The sequence below is a fragment of the Podarcis tiliguerta genome (genome assembly GCF_965153285.1).
Source record: "Podarcis tiliguerta genome assembly, chromosome: 6".
NCBI classification, from domain to species: domain Eukaryota; kingdom Metazoa; phylum Chordata; class Lepidosauria; order Squamata; family Lacertidae; genus Podarcis; species Podarcis tiliguerta.
The window spans coordinates 11,107,624-11,129,690 of NC_139539.1; the positions used below are offsets into that span (position 1 = coordinate 11,107,624).

The 22,067-nt window shown below is 44.6% G+C and overlaps 1 protein-coding gene and 1 long non-coding RNA gene across 9 annotated transcripts in view; one reads left to right on the forward strand and one right to left on the reverse strand.

The window, feature by feature from the left end:
* LOC310680777 overlaps nt 1-22,067 on the forward strand; it is a 446,371-nt gene that overhangs the window by 97,235 nt on the left and 327,069 nt on the right. The gene's annotated exons all lie outside the window — the stretch shown is intronic.
* CDH4 (cadherin 4) overlaps nt 1-22,067 on the reverse strand; it is an 811,352-nt gene that overhangs the window by 69,675 nt on the left and 719,610 nt on the right. For all 8 annotated transcript variants that reach the window (XM_083447288.1, XM_083447293.1, XM_083447292.1 and 5 more), the window contains one exon: nt 11,720-11,857. In XM_083447288.1, coding sequence (XP_083303414.1) covers nt 11,720-11,857 — 138 coding nt within the window. The remainder of the gene's footprint in view (nt 1-11,719; nt 11,858-22,067) is intronic.

Here is a 22,067-nt window from a genome sequence, read left to right on the forward strand (position 1 = left end):
ACGAGATGGTTGGATAGTGTCTTCGAAGATACAAACATGAGTCTGACCAAACTGCGGGAGGCAGTGGAAGACAGAAGTGCCTGGCGTGCTCTGGTCCATGGGGTCACGAAGAGTCGGACACGACTAAATGACTAAACAACAACAACAACACGTTGGTGGCCATCACTGCCTTCTGTGACAGCGAGCTCCATAGTTTAACTATGTGCTGTGTGAGGAAGTATTTTATTTCATTTGTCCTGAATCTCCTAATATTCAGCTTCACATTCCTCACTTTGTGCCTCAGCAGCTCATCCACCCGTGTCTTGTGTCTAAAGCCTCGTCCGAGTTATACGAACAAGAAAACCAGATTGCGTTTCTCCAGCTGCATGGCTTGACTGTCCCAGTCGACCACCAGCACAGCCAATTCCTTTTTTTGCTCCGGTCCAACTGTTAAGTTTTACATAGCAACGTTAATTCCCACTGTAGAACACGTGGGGCTTAGCAGCAGTGTATTGCAAAGCCCTCCCGGGCTATGTTTATATCCTGAAACTATTAAGCTTCAAGCCTCCTGCTTTGATTGACAGGTAATTTGAGAGCAAGATAGGATGTGCTTTTGTGCGCGTTAGTGGTGAGCTCAGCCCTTGATTTCTCCTCCGCCGGCGCTGTGCCAAGCGCAAGCCTCCGTTGCCATCTTCCAGCCTCTTTCCTTCCCCCACCGTAACTCAGAGCAGAATTGCTTCAAATAGAACTGTGCGGTTCTATTGCCGCTGAAACAAATCCTACTCTGAAAAGACACAGTGGGGCTGTAGTGGTGGTGATGGGAGATATCATAAGGTGGAGGGAGAACAGAGATAGGGCTTTGTGTCACTCTTGCATTTCACAACACCCAAAGCTGGCCATGGTTCTGATTGCAAAAGTCAAAGAGAAGTACACCTGTCCTGCAGGTGGAGGTGAAGCAATTTGCCATGGATACATTGCAGGAGGAAGTCAAGGTACAAAACCATTCCCCACTCCCCCCAGCTGCTGGATAGAGCAAACATGTGCCTTAAATTCTGGCTGGGGTAACCAAATGTTAGGGATGCGGGTGGCACTGTGGGTTAAACCACAGAGCCTAGGACTTGCTGATCAGAAGGTCAGCGGTTCGAATCCCCGTGACGGAGTCAGCTCCTGTTGCTCGGTCCCTGCTCCTGCCAACCTAGCAGTTCGAAAGCACATCAAAGTGCAAGTAGATAAATAGGTACCGCTCCGGCGGGAAGGTAAACTGTGTTTCCGTGCTCTGCTCTGGTTTGCTAGAAGCGGCTTAGTCATGCTGGCAACATGACCCGGAAGCTGTACGCTGGCTCCCTCGGCCAATAAAGTGAGATGAGCGCCGCAACCCCAGAGTCGGCCACGACGGGACCTAATGGTCAGGGGTCCCTTTACTTTTACCTTTAACCAAATGTTACATGAAATACTCTTATTATGACTGGCCATAAATTGCTCACCTGCTTGGATGAGGACCATAGCTTTGTGGCAGAGCGGCTGCTTTGCATGTGAAAAGTCCCAGGTTCAAGATCTGGCATCTCTAGGATGCCCCTGCCCCCCGTCTCAACCCCTGGGGAGCTGCTGACAGTCATCACAGAAAATTCTGGACTAGGTGGACCAATGGTCTTCCTATACTTAAAGCAGCTTCCTACACTATCATTTGCTTAGTGCATTTAGGCCAGGGTTCTGCAAACTTGGGTCTCCAGCTGTTTTTGGACTACAATCCCCATCTTCCCTGACCACTAGTCCTGCGAGCTAGGAATGATGGGAGCTGTAGTCCAAAAACAGCTGGAGACCCAAGTTTGGGAAACCCCGATTTAGATCCTGCCTTTATCTCACCATGGAACTCAACGTAGGCACATCTGAAATGTCAAGGTGGACTTACATCCAAGCACCAGTCTGATCTATGCCAGCTTTCAGGGCTCTGATTATGACCTGGGATGCCAGGGTCTCTTGACAAGCAGTGCAGCACCAGATTTAGTGTGGTGTTGGTGGTTCCCCTGCCCAGGGCGATTAGGAAAGGGGGCTCAAAACTGAGAAGATCCATCACGGATAAGATCCATTTGGTGGCATCAGATTTTGGCCACACTCAGAGAGCCTTGCTACCAAAGATTACCAAAGTCCACCCCTGAGAGGTGGATCTGCTTTTTTGGTCCAAATGTGACAGGTGGGATTCTAGATGCCCCACATCCATCTTTCATGGCAGGAGTGGCTAAGCTGTTGCTCTTCAGATGTTGAACTACAACTCCCATCATTTGTGACGATTGGCTATGCTGTCTGGGGTTGATGGAATCTGACACCATCTCTGTTTTAATTTATTATTATTATTATTATTATTATTATTATTATTATTATTATTATTAATAATTTTTATTTATTTATTTATGATTGTAATTTGGTTGCCCAGAATAAAACGTGGTTTGTTGTATCGTTTGCAGCCTTGATTGCTTTTTGCAAAAATACAGAATATGTGGGAGATAGCAAATGCTTAGGTTCCAGTCTTTCCTTGGGAGCAGGGGCCATCAAACAAATGTGGGGCTCATGTCTAAGAAAACATGCCCAGGACTCGGCTATTAATATTGCTAGAACAAGGCTCTATTTTTGTGCCTACCTGGAATGGATTTCTGACTATAACCAGGAGGCTGATTTATTTTAAAGGTCACTTTTGCTAAAGAGCAGTAGTTTATATAACTGTAAAATACCCTCAGGTTTGAATTATGGAAAAGAGCAATGGGGAACGTGCAAAGCTGTTTCTGGCCCTTGCAAAAACTTTCTGCTCAGTTCTCAAATTTAGAGAAATGGGTGAGTTGTCCTTTATTCCTGCTCGAGGGGGAGGCAGCAGTTTTTGATCCGTTTAAGCTGGATTCTAGGCAAAGATGTCTTGGTGACCGTAATGCCTTGTGGGCTTGCATGCATGTGAGGACTTTTAATGCTCAGTGGACGTTTGAATGCCGCCTCCCAAAGCTTCTCTTCCTAAAGTTGTTGAATAGGCAAGGTGCTCTAACAGGGGGCAAATGATTTGCAAAATTCAAGCCCCATGATCCCCTTCTCCCTTTGCAAAGCTTCTTTCAGAGAGGGATGCTTTGAAGCAAAGAGGAATGTATAGGGAGGGGAGCTCTTAACCCTTCAGCTGCCAGGTGGTCCCCCAATCTTTCTTCCAGTGGCTTCCTTCGCATCAAGGTTCCAGGCTGGTGCTTGGCAGGGAAACATGGGTCTTGAATGCTGAAGTGAGTACAGTGGTACCTCAGGTTAAGTACTTAATTCGTTCCAGAGGTCCGTTCTTAACCTGAAACTGTTCTTAACCTGAAGCACCGCTTTAGCTAATGGGGCCTCCTGCTGTCACTGCGCCGCTGGAGCATGATTTCTGTTCTCATCCTGAAGCAAAGTTCTTGACCTGAAGCACTATTTCTGGGTTAGCGGAGTCTGTAACCTGAAGCGTATGTAACCTGAGGTACCACTGTAGTGGGTAACAGAAGTTATGGGGAAGATTCAGAGGAAACCAGCTGGTAGGGGAAGGGGTTAAGCATTCCCTTCCAAATATGGGAGTTGTTTTAGAAAAGCACACATCGTCCATGGCCACCTTGCTACAATAAGGCAAGCTCAGTCCCACACTGAAAACTGCAAAGGGCAAGGCAGAAAAAATGGAAGCACCTTTTGCTGAGGAAGAAACCTTTCGGGATCTGGAAAGGCAGGTTTGGATGAAACACTATCATTATTCATTTCAAATCCCCCCCCCCAATGTTTTGCAGAGGAAAGGGGATGTCAAGACTTCATTGCAAATGGCTTCAGTGTAACCTATAGTTTGCCTTACAACTTCGCACCGGGAAAAGTGAATAATTGGCTCTACTAACTCATCCTGTCATGACCCTGGAGTCAGATTCCCTTTCTCCAATTGCTTGGAACTTAGGAACATGCCTTATAAAAAGCCAGACCTTGCTCTATTACTATTATACTATTATTGATACAATAATAATAATAATAATAATAATAATAATAATAATAATAATATTTTTAATTATTTATATCCCGCCCTCCCCAGCCGAAGCCGGGCTCAGGGCAGCTAGCAACAATCAAATAATCAAACAATCAAATAATCCAACATTCTAAAAACATTTCATTATAAAAATTAATTAAAATCAAATTAATGGCAACCGTTAAGCAAAATTCTGTGCAGGTTGCCAGAGGAGGGAGTCAGGCTGGGCCCTGACCAAAGGCCTGGTGGAACAGCTCTGTCTTGCAGGCCCTGTAGAAAGATGTCAAGTCCCGCAGGGCCCTAGTCTCTTGTGACAGAGCGTTCCACCAGATTGGAGCCGCAGCCGAGAAAGCCCTGGCTCTAGTTGAGGCCAGCCTAACCTCTCTGAGGCCTGGGACCTTCAGGATGTTTTTATTTGCAGACCGTAAGTTCCTCTGTGGGGCATACCAGGAGAGGCGGTCCCGTAGGTACGAGGGTCCTATACTGCTTTATATTTCTATACCGCTTTATATTTTTAAGAAAAATCTCTATCCAGCTCAGTACTGCCTACACCAGCAGTTCTCAACCTGTGGGTCCCCAGATATTGTTGGACTACAACTCCCATCACCCCTGAGCTCTGGCCTTGCTAGCTAGGGGTGATGGGAGTTGTAGTTCAACAACATCTGGGGACCCACAGGTTGAGAAAGGCTGGCCTACACAGATGGGCAGCATCTCTCCAGGGTTGGAGGCAGGGGTGGTGTACCCTAACCTTACCTGGAGATGCCAGGGATTGAACCTGAGAAGCTTAGCATGAATGGCAGGTCTTGTATCACAGATCTATTGCCCCTTCCTTCATGAGGATGTGGACTCTGAATCAGAAGGGGAATGGCCCAGAGGACCAGCCCCAGAAGATGGTACCACTGCCTCTCTGGCCTCAGGATGTCATATTGCTGTCCTCATAGAATCATGGAATTGTAGAGTTGGAAGAGACCCCATGGGTCCAACCCCTTGCAATGCAGGAATCTCAACCAAAGCCATCCAACCTCTGCTTAAAAACACCCAAGGAAGGAGAGTCCACCACCTTCCACTGTTGAACAGCTTCTGGAGGAAGAACTGAGGGGAGACATTCCATCAGGCAAGGCCTCCTTCCACCTGCCTTGCCCCACCCTCCGACCCTAGGAGTCCTCATAAGGGAGCTGGTCCTAGAGGAAGAACTGTGAGGGGAGAGACTCCATCAGGCAAGGCCTCCTTCCACCTGCCTTGCCCCACCCTCAGGCCCTAGGAGTCCTCATAAGGGAGCTGTTCCTGGAAGAACTGTGAGGGGAGAGACTCCATCAGGCAAGGCCTTCTTCCACCTGCCTTGCCCCACCCTCTAGCCCTGGGTCTCCTCATAAGGAAGCTGTTCCTGGAGGAAGAACTGTGAGGGGAGAGACCCCATCAGGCAAGGCCTCCTTCCACCTGCCTTGCCCCACTCTCTGCTTCTCAATGTGTATTGTATTGTTTTATGTACTGTGGCTTGCTGTTGTTTTATTGATTATAGCTTATATATTATTGTAACTGTGGAGTGGATTTCTGTTTAACTTTTATATGTTGATATTATTATTTTATACTATTCTAATGATTGTTGAATGTTTTTTGATGGAGGTTGCCTATTTTAAAGTTATGTTTTATTATCACATTTTTGTATTGCATTTGATTGTTATAAGATGTACATTTTTTGTTTCTTCAGCTTGTAAACCGCCTTGAGTATTGTAAGATAGAAAGGCGGTATACAAATTAAAAATGATAATGATAATAAGTTCTTCCTGAGGTTTAGTTGGAATCTCATTTCTTGTAACTGGAAGCCATTGCTTCAAGTCCTACCCTGTCTTCCAGGAGTGCCAGTGTGGTGTAGTGGTTAAGAGCAGTAGACTCGTAATCTGGTGAACTGGGTTCGCGTCTCCGCTCCTCCACATGCAGCTGCTGGGTGACCTTGGGCTAGTCACACTTCTCTGAAGTCTCTCAGCCCCACTCACCTCACAGATCGTTTGTTGTGGGGGAGGAAGGGAAAGGAGAATGTTAGCCGCTTTGAGACTCCTTAGGGTAGTGATAAAGCGGGATATTAAATCCAAACTCTTCTTCTTCTTCACTGCCTCCTGCAGTTTGGTCAAACTCATGTTAGTAGCTTCGAAAACACTTTCCAACCATCTCGTCCTCTGTCGTCCCCTTCTCCTTGTGCCCTCCATCTTTCCCAACATCAGGGTCTTTTCCAGGGAGTCTTCTCTTCTCATGAGGTGACCAAAGCATTGGAGCCTCAGCTTCAGGATCTGTCCTTCCAGTGAGCACTCAGAGCTGATTTCCCTTCAGAATGGATAAGTTTGATATTCTTGCAGTCCATGGGAGGGGATTAGGCCCCTTTAACTGGAAAGGTTCCTTCCAGTGAGGGTGGGGCCAGCAATTGGGATGCAGCTGTGCTACTATATGGGGCTCAGTCTCAGACTGATTGTTGCTGAAGCAACATCTGAGCCCTGTCATTAGTGCATGCATAATAATATGCTGGTTGCTCCTTATGCCAGAAAGGACAGCAAGACATCCAATTTTTCTTAGGAAAGGCATTTTTTGTGTGTGTAGATGGTCAAAATCATTATCTTTTTAAACTGGAAGGGCAAAGGAGGTGTTTACTAGGGAGGACCAGCCCTGCTATTAGGCAGGGTGACACAGCTGCTTTAGGCAGAGGAGGGGAAATGGACACAGCTGTGTGTGCCCTAGTGTATGCCATGGGGCAGTCCCATTGCCTGTGCTGAATTAAGAATCGACTGCCAGCCTAGTGAGCTTCTGTGCAAGAAATGGGAAGAAGCAACATCTTGTCCTTTGCCTCAGGCAGCAAAATGACTTGGGCTGGTGCTGTTACTGGAGACTGTGCCCTTTGCATTAGCTGTGGATACAACTACCACAGAATATTCTTCTGTAATGGTAAGAAGTTGGTGATCATTTCTGTTTGAATTTAGCTCTTTTGGGGATCTATATCTGCAGCCTTGATGACAAATGTCTCAAAATTGTTTGTAAACATGATATGAATCCACTCTAATTTAATTCTGCAGATATTTTTTTTAGTCATTTTGCTTTACGGCTGTGGTCTTTGGCTGATTCTGGTAAAACTGAACTAATTCAATAGCGAATAAGGCGTTAAGGAGAGTGAGTCATCTGTACATTATGCAGAATAAAAGTAGGGATTTCTATATTGCAGTATTTCTGTATTACAGATACTGATGCCAGACAGCCGGTAGTTGCTTAAACTCTACTTATTGCATTTACTCAGTATTTGCTCAGGCAGGAGTCAGACCTTATACACTTTGGGTTTTTAATTTTTTAAATAAAAAATGGCCACTAGATGTCACTACCTTTCACTGAGATGAAGGTTAAAAGGGAAGCCTCTCTCTCTCTCTCTCTCTCTCTCTCTCTCTCTCTCTCCTCCCCCCACTCCATTTTTCCTGGCAGTTTAAAATGTTTTACCATCTTAACCCCTGCTTTGAGTCTTAGGATGCTGTGAGTAGTCTGTGCTGCAGTGCAGTACGGAAGATGCTTACAAGGCACAAACCAGTTTAGCTTACTGGTTGTGCTTAGGTGGGGAGTCTGTGGCCATGCAAATATTACTAGGCTACAACTCACATCATCCCTTCATGCACCTCCTCCGCGAGAGGAGTGTGGCGACATGAGAAAGGGCCTTTTTTGTGGTGGCTCCGTTTGTGGAATGCTCTCTCCCCAGGGAGGCTCACCTGGGACCTCCTTCTCCTCATGGCTGGTGGAGTGAGGCCCATGCACCCTGGGCTGGCGCACTCTTCCATTTCCCCCCAAGACAGATGGACTACCTCTCTGGCCATGCAGACGGATTGGAGTGAAAAGCTGAACAAGATTTGGAAGTCCTCACGCTCCCTATCCCTAACCTTAAATGAGGAACATATCACAGTGTGAAATGTGTGCAGCTCTGCTTAAAATCCCCCACAGCTCAAAACATCACAAAACACTGTGAACATCATAAATAAAATAAAATAAACCCACAGCAGAAGACAGTGTACTTACAAACAAGTGAGAAAGTGTAAATACCAAATGTGCCTTTCCAAAGCATTACCTTTGATCCAGATTCTCACACTAGGTGAGAACTCTCTTATGAAGGCACACTCAGATCTGTTTGGATGTTCAAAAGCTATGTATTTACAACTTCCACAAGAAAGCATTTCCATGAGAGAACGGTAGGGTGCGGGGAGTCGCAAGAACATAAAACGAGTCCTGCTAAATCAGAGCAAAGGACTGTCAAGTCCAGCATCTTCTTTAGCTGTGTGAAAACGATTGTCTAAATTCATGCTGCAGAACGGGCTTTGCTTCCTATTTGCTGTCTTAACTGATAACTGCATTTGGGCTGAGGAAGAAATATTCTGGAACAGAGATATTTCCAGAGTCTGGTAGATCATGTCAACATCTGGAGGCTTCTAAGCCAGGCACATGCAGGAAGACAAATAGGCCACTAGGTTCACACCATACATTTAAAGCACTATGATATTGCTTTAAACAGTCATGCCTGCCCCCAGAGGATTCTGGGAGCTGTGGTTTGTTAAGGGTGCTGAGAGTTGGTAGGAGACCCCTCGCAGAACTACAATTCCCAGAGAGGTTTAACAATTAACCCCCCTTCACAGGGAACTCTGGGAACTGTAACTCTGTGAGGCGAATAGGAGCTGCCTGGCGCTGTGGGTTAAACCACAGTGCCTAGGACTTGCCGATCAGAAGGTCGGCGGTTCGAATCTCCATGACGGGGTGAGCTCCCGTTGCTCGGTCCCTGCTCCTGGCAACCCAGCAGTTCGAAAGCGTGTCAAAGTGCAAGTAGATAAATAGGAACCGCTCCAGCGGGAAGGTAAACGGTGTTTCTGTGCGCTGCTCTGGTTCGCCAGAAGCGGCTTAGTCATGCTGGCCACATGAAATGGAAGCTGTGCGCCGGCTCCCTTGGCCAATAAAGCAAGATGAGCACCGCAACCCCAGAGTCGGCCACGACTGGACCTAATGGTCAGGGGTCCCTTTACCTTTAACAACTCTCAGTACCCTTAGCAAACCACAGCTCCCATAATTCTTTGGGGGAAGCTTCGCCAGTTACCACAGCACTTCAAACACGTGGTGTGAATTGTGGCCTAGGACATTTTAATGACGCATCAGAAGCTGCTCCACATACTGAATCCACTCTGATGCTTGGTGGATAATTCCCCGCCGCCACCCTCAGTCTGCAACAGTATTTCTGGAATGCAACTAAACAGCTTTGCCCACTCCTAGTTTTCACACATAACACAGTCTTTTAATTTTTTTTAGTTCTTTGGTATCTGCGTAAGTTAAAACCTAGACTTTCTTCTTCTTCTAAAACTTTTCTGCAACAAGATTCAGACACACACACAAACAGTGCAGAAGAGTGGATCCCTAGTTTTGTTGGTGTTGGGTATGAAAACCAAGGTGGCCATGCAATCTGATTTATAGAGGACAGTTCTCTATTTGATGGCACCTTTGCTGTGAAAGTCTGCCTGGCATAAAGGTAATGATCCCTGAGCAGGGACACTAGCATTCACCTTCTGGAAAGCAGCCTGAGTGGACACAGAGATCACCGAGTTACAGTTTCCTCACTACGTTGAGATGCACTGTAGGGAATTATGATAATCATGTCAAATTTTGACTCTATTCATATAATTTAATGGGCTAAGTTCAAGGTGCTGGTTTGGGTGTATAAAGTCCTACTCAGCTTGAGACCAGGTTAAAGGTAAAGGTAAAGGGACCCCTGACCATTAGGTCCAGTTGTGACCGACTCTGGGGTTGCAGTGCTCATCTCGCTTTATTGGCCGAGGGAGCCGGCGTACAGCTTCCGTGTCATGTGGCCAGCATGACTAAGCCGCTTCTGGTGAACCAGAGCAGTGCATGGAAACACCGTTTACCTTCCCGCAGGAGCGGTACCTATTTATCTACTTGCACTTTGACGTGCTTTCAAACTGCTAGGTTGGCAGGAGCAGGGACCGAGCAACGGGAGCTCACCCCATCGCGGGGATTCGAACCGCCAACCTTCTGATCGGCAAGCCCTATTCTCTGTGGTTTAACCCACAGCGTCACCCGCATCCCTTGAGACCAGGATAGGTTAGAAATAATCTCTCCCTTTATATATCCAGTTAAAATGTTTTAAGTGCAATATACAATGTGACCCTAGATGGCGGTGGCGAGCCTTATAGAAAATTCAATGTACAGTGGTACCTTGGGTTACAGATGCTTCAGGTTACAGACGCTTCAGGTTACAGACTCTGCTAATCCAAAAATAGTACTTTGCTTCAGGATGAGAACAGAAATTGCATGGCGGTGGCAGTGGGAGGCCCCATTAGCTAAAAGAGGTACCTCAGGTTAAGAACAGTTTCAGGTTAAGAATGGACCTCCAGAACGAATTAAGTTCTTAACCCGAGGTACCACTGTACTTTTAAAAACGTGTTTTTTAAAAAAGCATTTTCAGAATTTTTTTATGTATGTGTAGATTCCACCTAGGTGAGGTGCTTCTGCAGAGACCATCTTATCAGGAAGTCCATTCTGCACAATATAGGAATTAAGTCTTTAGCATTGTGGCACCCAGGCGTGCCAGTCTACTGTGAAACTGATGAAGCTTAAAAGCTTCAGGGGCTTTAATCCCAGAGGGGTCCCAGAAGCGACTTTAGTCCACATTGCTTAAAAAAATTGGGTCTAGTTGACCCAATTTGAGTCACACAACTCAACCTGGTTAATTTTTTTGTTGCCTGTGTTTCAACAATCCCAAAGTTTGAGAGTCAGTAGCACAGATGTAAAGATGTGGTGATCTGCTGTGGAACGATTCCATTGAAGAAGATAAAAGTAGTTACCCGGACCTCACTGCTGGTTGCGAAGGCCCCCCCCATGACAGTTCAAGCTTGAGGGCCCCCAAAAGGTAGGTGGCACCTACCTTTTGAAACTCCCTCCTGTTATATATCAGATGGGCGCCATCTTTTCAGCACCTGCTGAAGGTTTCCCTCTTCCAACAATCCTTTTAGGTAGACATATTTCACAGACTGCATCTGTATTGGAACCAGGTGGGTTTTACTCAGAGTAGCCCCATCAAAATGGATGGACCTTGACTTCGTCACATCCACTGATTTCAGCAGGTCGACTCTGAGGTAAACCTAATTGAATACTGCCCATTGTTTTTAGACATTTTTATTGTTTTATCAATTGTTTGTTTGCCACCCTGGACTCCTTTAGGAAGAAGGGTGGGATATCAATTTAAATAATAATAATATGCCATTTTAATGCAAATATGTGGCTTCTTTTGTCTTCTTTTTCGGCAATGTGTCTCCACTATTTGTTGGTGGTGCCTAAGTGACCAGAATAGTGAACATAAGAGGAAGAAGAAGAGGAAGGAGAGGAAGAAGAATATAATGGAGGAGGAGGAGGAGAAGGATGTGAACATCTCATGACATGGAGAGAATATATATTTCCACAATCTTTTCATTTTCTCAGTATTCCACTTCAGAGCAAACTGGTAGCCAGATAGCGGAGCTTCTTCATGAATCATTTCTCACATCTCCCTCTCTCTCTTTCTCCCCCAACCCCCCAATTTTTATTTGCTGAAAGTCTTTGTTACACAGTTATCTATCAAGTTCTTTCTATCTGCCAAACCGGCAAACGGAGACGAGCCGTATCAAATGTCCATGAATTACAAACACGTTGTGTGTCCATACATCATTGCGCTGATGTATTGATACTTACGGTGCTGGCAGTGAATTCGGGTGGGTTGTCATTCACATCTGTCACCATAATGATTGCCGTCGCTGTGTTCGAGAGACCGTAGTTAAGATTTCCTTCCATATCTGTGGCCTGAACGATGACTGTGTACTGCTGAACTTTCTGGAAGGGGAAACAACAAAGGGGACAAGAATGTGAAATGTTTTTTCTGTCTCTCTATACTTTTCTGCAACTTCATTTTTAAAAGAAAAAAGAAAAATATCACCCTGTTGAGATCTATCTCCTCTGCAAAATGTTTTCTTAGGACAAACTTTTGTCTCCCCTGTAAACACAAGACACAGCAAAAAAAAAAAAGCCTCATTCTTTCTCTCTCTCTGTCTCTCCTCGCAATAAATGATGCATTAATATCTAGCTGGTTCTAATGGAAACTTTTCTGAAAATAGTAAGTTGTATGTGAGGTGAATAAAACTTGCAAGCCATGTTTACGTGAATCCTGTAAGTCCTATTTGGGTGTTCAGTTTCCTCACATGGTTAGAATTGTGTGAGGGAGAGCTAGTTCAACTATCTTGATCATCGTGCCTATGCCTAGCCCAAATAACATTTAGGGATGAGTTAATCTGTCAAATTCAGTTTCTCTCCCCCCCCCCCCGTCTTAATTTCAATTCTCCATGTTTCCACACCAGTTTGCATTGTGTTAAAAAACCCAAACTCCTCATGAAAATTCATTGGCATTTTAGTGCAAATTTCTCCTAATACACTTGTTTTTGCACACCATTTTGCTTAATGCACCCCCTTTTTTTTTGCAAAGTGATTTCCCCTCCAAATAATGAATTTTTATGTTATTTTCATTTGCATTTTTTTGTTTACGCTTTACCCTTGCATATGCATACAGGCATGCCTGTATTCATTCTTTTATTTACTCATCTGATTCCATCTCCAAATTGCTTCCCACAAAACATCTCAAAGCGATTTCACGGTAAAAACATTAGCAATAGAAACAATTACGCAATTTCATATATGCAAAGCAAATGTAACAATTAAACATAAAATATAGAAAAAACTTTGATATGTTAAAAAAACCAGCAGCAATTTCATATTTATAAAAACCTTGCCTCACAGGACTGTTTTGAGGATAAAAAGGGCCAGTCCTATCATTAGGCAGGTGGAGGCAATTGAATTTATGTTGGCTCCTCCTCAGCCGCCTGACCATTCCACTCTGCTGGAGACCAGAGTTTTGTGTGCCACTAAAATAGCCTGGTGCAGGTGAGAATGCTGCCTCCTTGCCAGTTCCCAGTGGACTTCTGCTTGGACTGGTCCTGAAAATGGGTTACATCCATGGACACAGACCTAAAATCTCCTGGAAAACACTAGCTATAAAATGTGATAGGGTGAGGGGACGGGTGGACAGAGACTTTTTGTTGTGGTATTCTTTTTCCTGGAGGTATAAGAGGTTCTGCTTTCCCCTTATGGAAGCCAAAATAAAAAGGGAGAATTATCAGAGCAATTATCAGGCAAACAACTATAAATACCTGCAACACCAGCTCAGTGAGTTCACTTAGGCAGATGAAAATCCATTAAATGAGCTGCTAATATTGATGTGGAGCTTTAGAAAGGGAAGGGAATCTTGACGCAACAAATGACTTATTGGCCTTATCATTTCAAAGTGTCTCCTTTACTAGGAATCGCTGAAAATTGAATTTCCTCAGAGAGCCAGGATGTCCCATCTGCTATTGACTGGGATCATCAGCCACAGATGATTAGGAATGAACAAAAGCAAGTTTTGTTTTTGAAGCTGTTCAGACCCACAAAGCTGAAAGCAGCCTCCTAGAAATGTCTGGGGACAAGATCGTCTCCTGAAAGCCACTCTCCCAATGCTACTCTTTGGACTCAGTCCTGGAGGTGGGATTGGAACCAATGTAATACAGGGCCCCCAGGAGGATCCCATGGTAGATGGCATCAAATGCCAATGGGAGCTCAAAAATATAAAAATAATATCAGCAATACAAAGGAGATGATGTTGGACTTTCGGAGGAAGAGAGTAGAACTAGCCCCGTTGTACATCGGGGAGGGCTGTGTGGAGAGAGTCTCTTCCTTTAAATTCCTAGGAGTTTATCTCAGTGAAGACCTTACTTGGAAAATAAATACAACCCAGGTGGTTAAGAAAGCCCAACAGAGACTCCATCTCCTCAGAGTATTGCGAAAGAACAATGTCAATCAACATTTGATGATCTCCTTCTACCTGTCCACAATAGAAAGTATCCTTTCATATTGCATCACGGTGTGGTACGCTGGTTTGACATCAACTGATAGGAAGTGCCTACAGAGGGTGGTGAATACAGCACAAGATATTACGGGCTTTCCTGTGAATCTGCTGGATGAAATAGTGGAAGAACGTTGCCGCAGGAGAGTGAGGAAAATTCTTAGGGATGATTCACACCCTGGCTGGCACTTTCCTGATCTCCAGCCCTCAGGCAGAAGATAAAGAAGCATTAGTCACACCAACAGGGTAAAGAACAGCTTCTATCCGTGGGCTGTTAGGCTGCTGAATGAAAAGATAACAACAGGGCAACTGACTTTTGGGTTTGGTGGGTAAATGAGGGGAATTGAGACTAAAAGAGCTTTGAGGGGGGTGCTCGTGTAATCTCACTGTATACAAGTTGTACAAGTGACGATAAAGTATTTCAATAAAAAAGCAGGAGCGAGGTCAAACCCTACCATCCCACTCTCTGGAAAGGTCATCCATCAGGGTGACCAAGGTCAACTCAGTTTCATGGCTGGGCCTGAACCCAAATTGGAATGGATCTAAGTAATCTGCATCCTCCAAGAATATTTGCAGCTGCGTCCACCACCTTCCCCCCAAAGCAGGTATTGGCAATTGGCCGATAGCTGTTCCCACCCAAAGGGTCCAGAACCAGTTTCCTTAGGAGTGGTTGCAGCACTGCTTCTTTCAGTGCAGTACAGAGCACCTCCTCATGCAGCAAAGGGTCAACCACACTCTGGACCCAACCAGACAGCTTCTCTCTGCTAGATTTGATGAGCCAGGAAGGACATGGTTCTAGGTGGTGTCAGAATTCCTGCTCCATGATTGCAGTCATGGGATTGTTGTCTTTCACATGACGGTATATGTTTTGACTCCACAGAGTGGGAAGTGATGGAGACAGGATGTTTGTGTTCCTGTGTTCCGTGAAGTGGGACTATTGTCCTTTGTTCTTTTTTCTCTTTGCTGTCTGATTCTAGAGAGAGAGGGAGCCATGTTGCAGTGCTCTGTGTGTGTTTCTATGTAAATAAAGTAGATTAGCCAAAATGCTGAGTTGCTGAGGTCTGTTACGCAACTGCACAAACTCTGTGGATCCCTAAGTGTACCGGTGTCGGTTGGCATCAGTCGCTGTGATGTTCGGGCAGAAAAAAGCTTATGAAGCTCCTGAATGATTGACCAGGAGAGAGAGAACATGCCAGTCGGGCATGTGTCTCTCTCAGGGGCCTACCTGAGTGTAGTCTTAACTCCTAACAGGGGGTACGTCAAGATCACTCTGAAGTTGAGCGATTTTATCCAGTTGCTCACAGTGGGTCTTCTTACATGTGGTTTTGACTCAAGCACATTTTGCAAGGAATTCCCCCATATATCATGTGTTTTTCTATGTCGTTTTCACAAATAAATGCATCTTTTTTCACACATTCCCTTAGTATATGAATCACAATATTCAGGTAAATGTGAATTTTGAAAGACGGGTGCGTTTTGCTTTACATACTGTTTTGGAAAATGCAAATTTCATTTATTTATTTATTTATTTATTTATTTATTCATTCATTCATTCATTCATTCATTCATTCCCTGCCCATCTGGCTGGTTTCCCCAGCCACTCTGGGTGGCTTCCAACAAAACACTAAAATACGATAACCTATTAAACATTAAAAGCTTCCCTAAACAGGGTTGCCTTCAGATGTCTTCTAAAAGTTTGATAAGCAAAATGATAGATTTCCCTTTAAATGTGGACTGAACCAAATCCCTCTCCAATTTCTACTCAGTACAGCAGGCCCACAACTTACATGCATTTAACTTGTGCACATTCAGCTTTACATGTGTTGCAAAAAAATATTAAAAATTTAGAAGGGGGTAGGATTCCAGGAAAAATGGCATTGACAACCCTGCTTACCATTTAACCCGATGGGTTTTGAGTATACAAGATTTTGGGTTTAGGTATGAACCCCAGAACTTAACCCAGACAAAACTTCTGTCTACAACAGAAGTGAAGTGGGAGGGGAAAATAATTTCTCATCTCTGCCCTCCCATCCATCAAAGAACCACGGCATCTCTCTGCTTTCCTGCGCAGCTTCTTCCTCCCATTTAAACTTTGCGGCGCTCTCTTCTACCTTGTTTTCAGCATGACCCCTACAAAGCAGTGTCTGGGCTCAGAGGTCGTCACTTGCAGATTTATCAGTCGGAACAACCTGGGACTGTCAGAGCCATTTGCTGCTCTTGTCTCACTGTCTTGCCTCCAGCTAGGGCACAGCAAAGACAGCATGGTTTCTGTGTCAAAAGTAATTCGGGAACCCGTGATGCAGTTATGCAAACTTTCATCTGAACCTGAAAGCTGAACTGCAAGAAAAGGTCACGCAAGTCTGAGAAAAAGACTTTTTGATAGCAAGGCTTCTAAGTGCTTGCTCCGGCGAAGCCCCATTGCATTGCATTGCATCACAGAAGACCTTGCTGTTTGAAGGTGGTTGTTCCAGTAACATGGCCTTCTGTTCTGCAGCCCCCCCCCATCCCCTGACTTTTGCTCTTTTGGCTTGTCTGTTATTCAAAGAACATTACAGGAGAAAAGGCATCCAACAGCTGACCCAAGATAAGAAATCTGAAAAGTTTCATTTTAAAAAAGTTTTTTTAAAAAAATTTCAAAAACTTCGCTATCTTGCTATTCTTGTCCTCCCAGCCCCTCCACCCAAATCCAGGTCACTTATGAAAGCTCCGATTTTTTGAACACTAATAATGATATATTTATACAGTGGTACCTTGGTTCTCAAACTTAATCCGTTCTGGAAGTCCGTTCCAAAACCAAAGCGTTCCAAAACCAAGGCGCACTTTCCCATAGAAAGTAATGCAAAATGGATTAATTTGTTCCAGACTTTTAAAAACAACCCCTAAAACAGCAATTTAACATGATCTTTACTATCTAACGAGACCATTGATCCATAAAATGAAAGCAATAAACAATGTATTGCAGTCACACAATCAATCAATCAGTAGCTGAACTGGGTTCCACACACTCACAAAAACAAAGAAAAAAGCTGCAAAAACCAAAACTCAAAATAAATAGCAAAAACAGACAGACCCCAACGTAACACTCAAAACGAAAGTGTGGAACTCAAATAGGAAGTGTGGCCCTCAAAACAGAAGCGTAACACTCAAAACAGAGCACGTTTGGTTCTGAAAAAAGTAGGGAACACTTACTTCCGGGTTTGCAGTATTTGGGTTTCAAGTTGTTTGAGTACCAAGATGTTGGAGAACCAAGGTACCACAGTATATGTATCTGTGCAGTGCTAGCTAGGAAAGGTCCCTGCATATCCCAATAACAACATAAGAACCAATGTCTCTTAGGAACATAGAAAGCTGTCAGTGGACCATCTAGCTCAATACTGTCCACTGAGACTGGAAGAAACTCTTCAAGGTTTTAGATGGGGCATTCCCAGCCATACCCAGAGACGCTGAGGATTGAACCTGTCTCTACATGCATGACAGAAGTGCTATCAATGAGGTTCAACAATTCCAGAGACACCTACAGTCTTGCAAGACATCTAAGCCAGGCATAGGCAAACTCGGCCCTCCAGATAACAGGACCAGTCGTCAGGGATGATGGGAGCTGTAGTCCCAAAACATCTGGAGGGCCGAGTTTGCCTATGCCTAGTCTAAGAAGTGAAACACAACTTTATAAAATTGAGCTACAGGTGATATCTATGCTGGAACATATTCAGGACTGGAAAGGTCACGTTACCAAACTAGACCACTGGTTTCATCTGGATCAACATTACCTACCATTGTCTGACAGCAGCTAGCCAGGGTTTTAAGCAAACGTCTTTCCCAATGCTATCTGGTGATGCCAGGATTGAACCTAGGACCTTTTCCCTGCACAGTATGTTCCCTTCCACGAAGCTATACGGATCTCGCTTTGGAGAAAGAGTCATCTTATGGCCCAAGGTTGATGTAATATGCAAGGACAAATGGACTGGATCCAACAGTGTTTCAGTGCTTTTTCACTAACATAAGGAGAGTGGAGGATGACGAAGGAGTTGCTATGGCCTGGAACAACAGCCTGCAATCCTCAATTACCTTCAACAAGGTAAAGACTCAAACATGTTGAATGTGACAAAAAAGAAAAGTGGGGAATGCACCATTGTCTTGAGAATTCTGTTTTTTGCCTCTCTCCAAAATTGCAGATACAGTCATACCTTGGTTCTTGAATGCCCTGGTACTTGTCCGTTTTGGCTCTCGAACGCCAAAAACCCAGAAGTGTTCTGGTTTTTGAATGTTTTTTGGAAGCCGAACGTCCGACGCAGCTTCCTGCAGCCAACCAGAAGCCACACCTTAGTTTTCAAACATTTTTGGAAGTCAAATGGACTTCCAGAACAGATTACGTTTGAGAACCAAGGTACGACTGTATGTGCAAACTCTCATTGTGAGGACAGTTCCCCTTTATAGGAAATGCGAAAGAGATGAATAAAGCTAAGACTGAGATCAGTGTGAACACAAAGGAGCAAGGATTGGCATGATAGGTCTCCATGCACCATTGGTGTAATGAACTTCAGTTCATCTGGGAAGCCACTTTGAGAAGATTGCATTTGTTAGGATTAGAGAGGAATTTCCCTTACAGCAGCAGCTTCTCCATGCCCCCAACCTCTTCGCCACAGCCAAATGACCTTTTGTGGCGCTGTGGTCTAGACTACAGAGCCTAGGGCTTGCCAATCAGAAGGTCGGCGGTTCGAATCCCCATGACGGGGTGAGCTCCCATTGCTTGGTCCCTGCTCCTGCCAACCTAGCAGTTCGAAAGCACGTCAAAGTGCAAGTAGATAAATAGGTACCACTCCAGCGGGAAGGTAAACAGCGTTTCTGTGTGCTGCTCTGGTTCATCAGAAGCGGCTTAGTCATGCTGGCCGCATGACTCGGAAGCTGTACGCCGGCTCCCTTGGCCAATAAAGCGAGATGAGCGCTGCAACCCCAGAGTCGGTCACGACTGGACCTAATGGACATGGGTTCCCTTTACCTTTACCTAATTCCCATCCCAGCCTGAAGATGAGGATAAGAGGAGGGGGGGTGAGTTCCTCCTTTCTTCTGAGAGGCCAACCAGCTCCACTCAGAAAGTGGCCTACAGGCTGCCAGTTAGTTGATGATACCTAGCTCAGTAGATCTCATCAGTGTTGCTACTGAGATCTTTGACTTAACAAATTCAGCTGTCTAATGGATATCACTGTAGTTGGAAGTGCAATGACATTTTATCCTAAATAGGAAGTAATGGGTGAAAGCATAGAAGGATAAAAACAAAAAAGAACACCTAGTCTGTGCATTCAGGAAATTAAAGATACCCCTGAAAAGCAGAGAATACCCCAATTATTTTGAGAAGTGATGAAAAATAAGAGGTGATCTGTAAAATATTAGCCATCAAATGCTATTTCATTTGAATGTCTAGAGCCCGGATTCATAAGGCATAGCAATTTCAGATAAGCCTCTTCAGTTATCTCTAATTAAATCACCAGTGAGGCATGCCCCAATATGTGAGAAATTTGAACGAAGCTTCCCCCCTCCCTGAACACTAACTTTTTCATGCTTGTGTGTTAAGCTGATTTTATTGAGCCATTCAGAAAATTACCATTTCAATGTGTCTTTACAATTTGTCACAGCATTTCTCTGGGAAAATCTCCACCCTACCGCCATTGAATTTTTGGGGATATCATATAGTTATTAAGGCTGCTTGACAGACAAAGAAAGGGCCAATGTTTGAGGCCCAGAGTTTGCAAACACTCAGGTATAACTCAGGTGCTTAAGGATCAGCACATTAAGAGGTGACTTGCTCTTTGAAGGTTCTATAGAACTTGTACAGTCATACCTTGGGTTACAGACGCTTCGGGTTGTGCGATTTCTGGTTGTGCACCACGCTGAACCCGGAAGTACCGGAACGTGTTACTTCCGGGTTTCAGCACTTGCGCATGCGCAGAAGTGCCGAATCACAATCCACGCATGCGCAGACGAACGGGTTGCGGGTTTCTCTGGAGCAGTCTTTAAAGAGAAACTACTCTGCAGAGTAGAGCGATTTAACTGGGTGTATAAGGGATAGTGCAGTCTCTCAAGTAACTTTGTACTGAACTGGATCTAACATTACATGTTAGTGACAAAACCTTGAGCTTAACCCAGCAGACGACTGGTAGACAGGGCAAATCCCCCAAACAAGGTGTTATATGTTGCTGGCATTTATATTAAAGGTTCCTATCACCCTCCATGCCTAAATTTTATCTGACTGATTTAAAACTGATTGCAGCAGTCTCGTGAGAAGAAAACTAACAAATACTTAAATGTATTCGTACAATATCAGAGGCGATTGATCCCCTTTCCTCCTTCTCTATCAGCTGTGCCAGGGATTGGCATCAAGGCGACAGCGGGATGAGAATTCCATGTAATCCACCTGATTTACAATTTACGATTTCTGGTGTGGCGCTTTTAAAAAGGACAGTCGTTCAATATGCAACATTTAGATCTATCTTAGGTACTTATCTTCGTCTTGATGCCATAAAGTCTAACTCTTAAATAATCTTTTAACATAATTCCCTGATCATTTAAAAAAAGGTAGATTAAAGATTTGTTCGTAACATTTTGAGTTTCTTTTTTTTTTTGCAGCCTAGTGTTTAGCACTGAAACTGTGGTCTGCTGAACAATGACATGTAAATACCAGTTCCGGTTATCCCTCTATACCAGGCATGGCCAGACTTGGCACACCAGCTGCTTTGAGACTACAACTCCCATCATCCCTAGCTAACAGGACTGGTGGTCAGGGATGATGGGAATTGTAGTACCAAAACAGCTGGAGGGCTGAGTTTGGCCATGCCTGCTCTATACTATACTTGCACTTGATTACCATCAGGCCACACCCCCATTGAAAGATTGGCACTGCTGCATCACAATCCTGAATTTGCATGAAGTCAGGGCAGCGTAGGGGGACGGAAAAAGGAGGCAGTTTGCACGACAGCAGTGGTCACAACATGGAAGCAAAAGGGGAGACACACTGAGTGGGGAAAAAACAATTGTTTAAAACATGGGTAGGCAAACTATGGCCCAGGGGCCAGATCTGGCCCAGTTGCCTTCTAAACCTGGCCTGCAGGCGGTCCAGGAATCAGAGTGTTTTTACATGAGCAGAATGTGTCCTTTTATTTAAAATGCATCTCTGGGTTATTTATGGGACATAGGAATTTGTTCATTCCCCTCCCCCCCCAAAAAAAATACAGTTCGCCCCCCCAAGGTCCGAGGGACAGTGGACCAGCCCCCTGCTGAAAAAGTCTGCTGACCCCTGGTTTAAAACAATGGATGGATTGCAAAGGGAGAAACATTGAGGAGGTTTTTATTTTTTTAAAAAAAATAATTAACAAGGAAAAACACCAGAAATTGGTACTGCGCAGAAGCTAACATGTAATAGCTAACCTGGTTACAACAGAACCTTTCCCAACTTCCTTCATGCTCTACTGAAACCTCTCTCATTGTTTAAAACTGCCGTTTCCCCTCCCGCAGGCTGCATCTAGTAGGTATTGCAGTGTGAATGGGAATTGCCCCTTCCACTCAACAGCTGTCAATCACAGACCAGTGCAGAGGCCAGATGAAACAATTCATTTTGGTTTGCCAAAGGCCAGTGGAGGCCCAGTGAATAAGGGGGAAGATTGATATCCCAAGGTTGGGAGCTCAACATGCTGGGAGTTGCAAAAGAGAAGCCCCTTTTTTTCTTTCACCCAACCATCCTTCTAACTACGGAGAGATACACAGCAGGACCTCTCCGCCTGATCTTTGTGGACTGGCAGAATCATATGTTTAGTCATGTTTCGATATCCTGGTCTCATGCCATTTAGGGTAAGCCGTATTAAAAATGTATCACTGAAGTTCACTGACAGACTAGTGAGCATTTACTCATGAGGATAAACCTTCTTTCCCCTCCTACTGTCCCCAACCACCAGGGATTGTCATGGCAATCAGGCGATAATCCCAGGTGATTAATCACCCTGGAAAATTTGTAAAAAACAAACAATCAAACCACCAAATAAAATGGAGGCAAGTGTGAATTTCGAAGAACCGTTGTGTTTCAGTTTGAACATTGTTTCAGAAAATGCAAATTCAGTAAGTCCG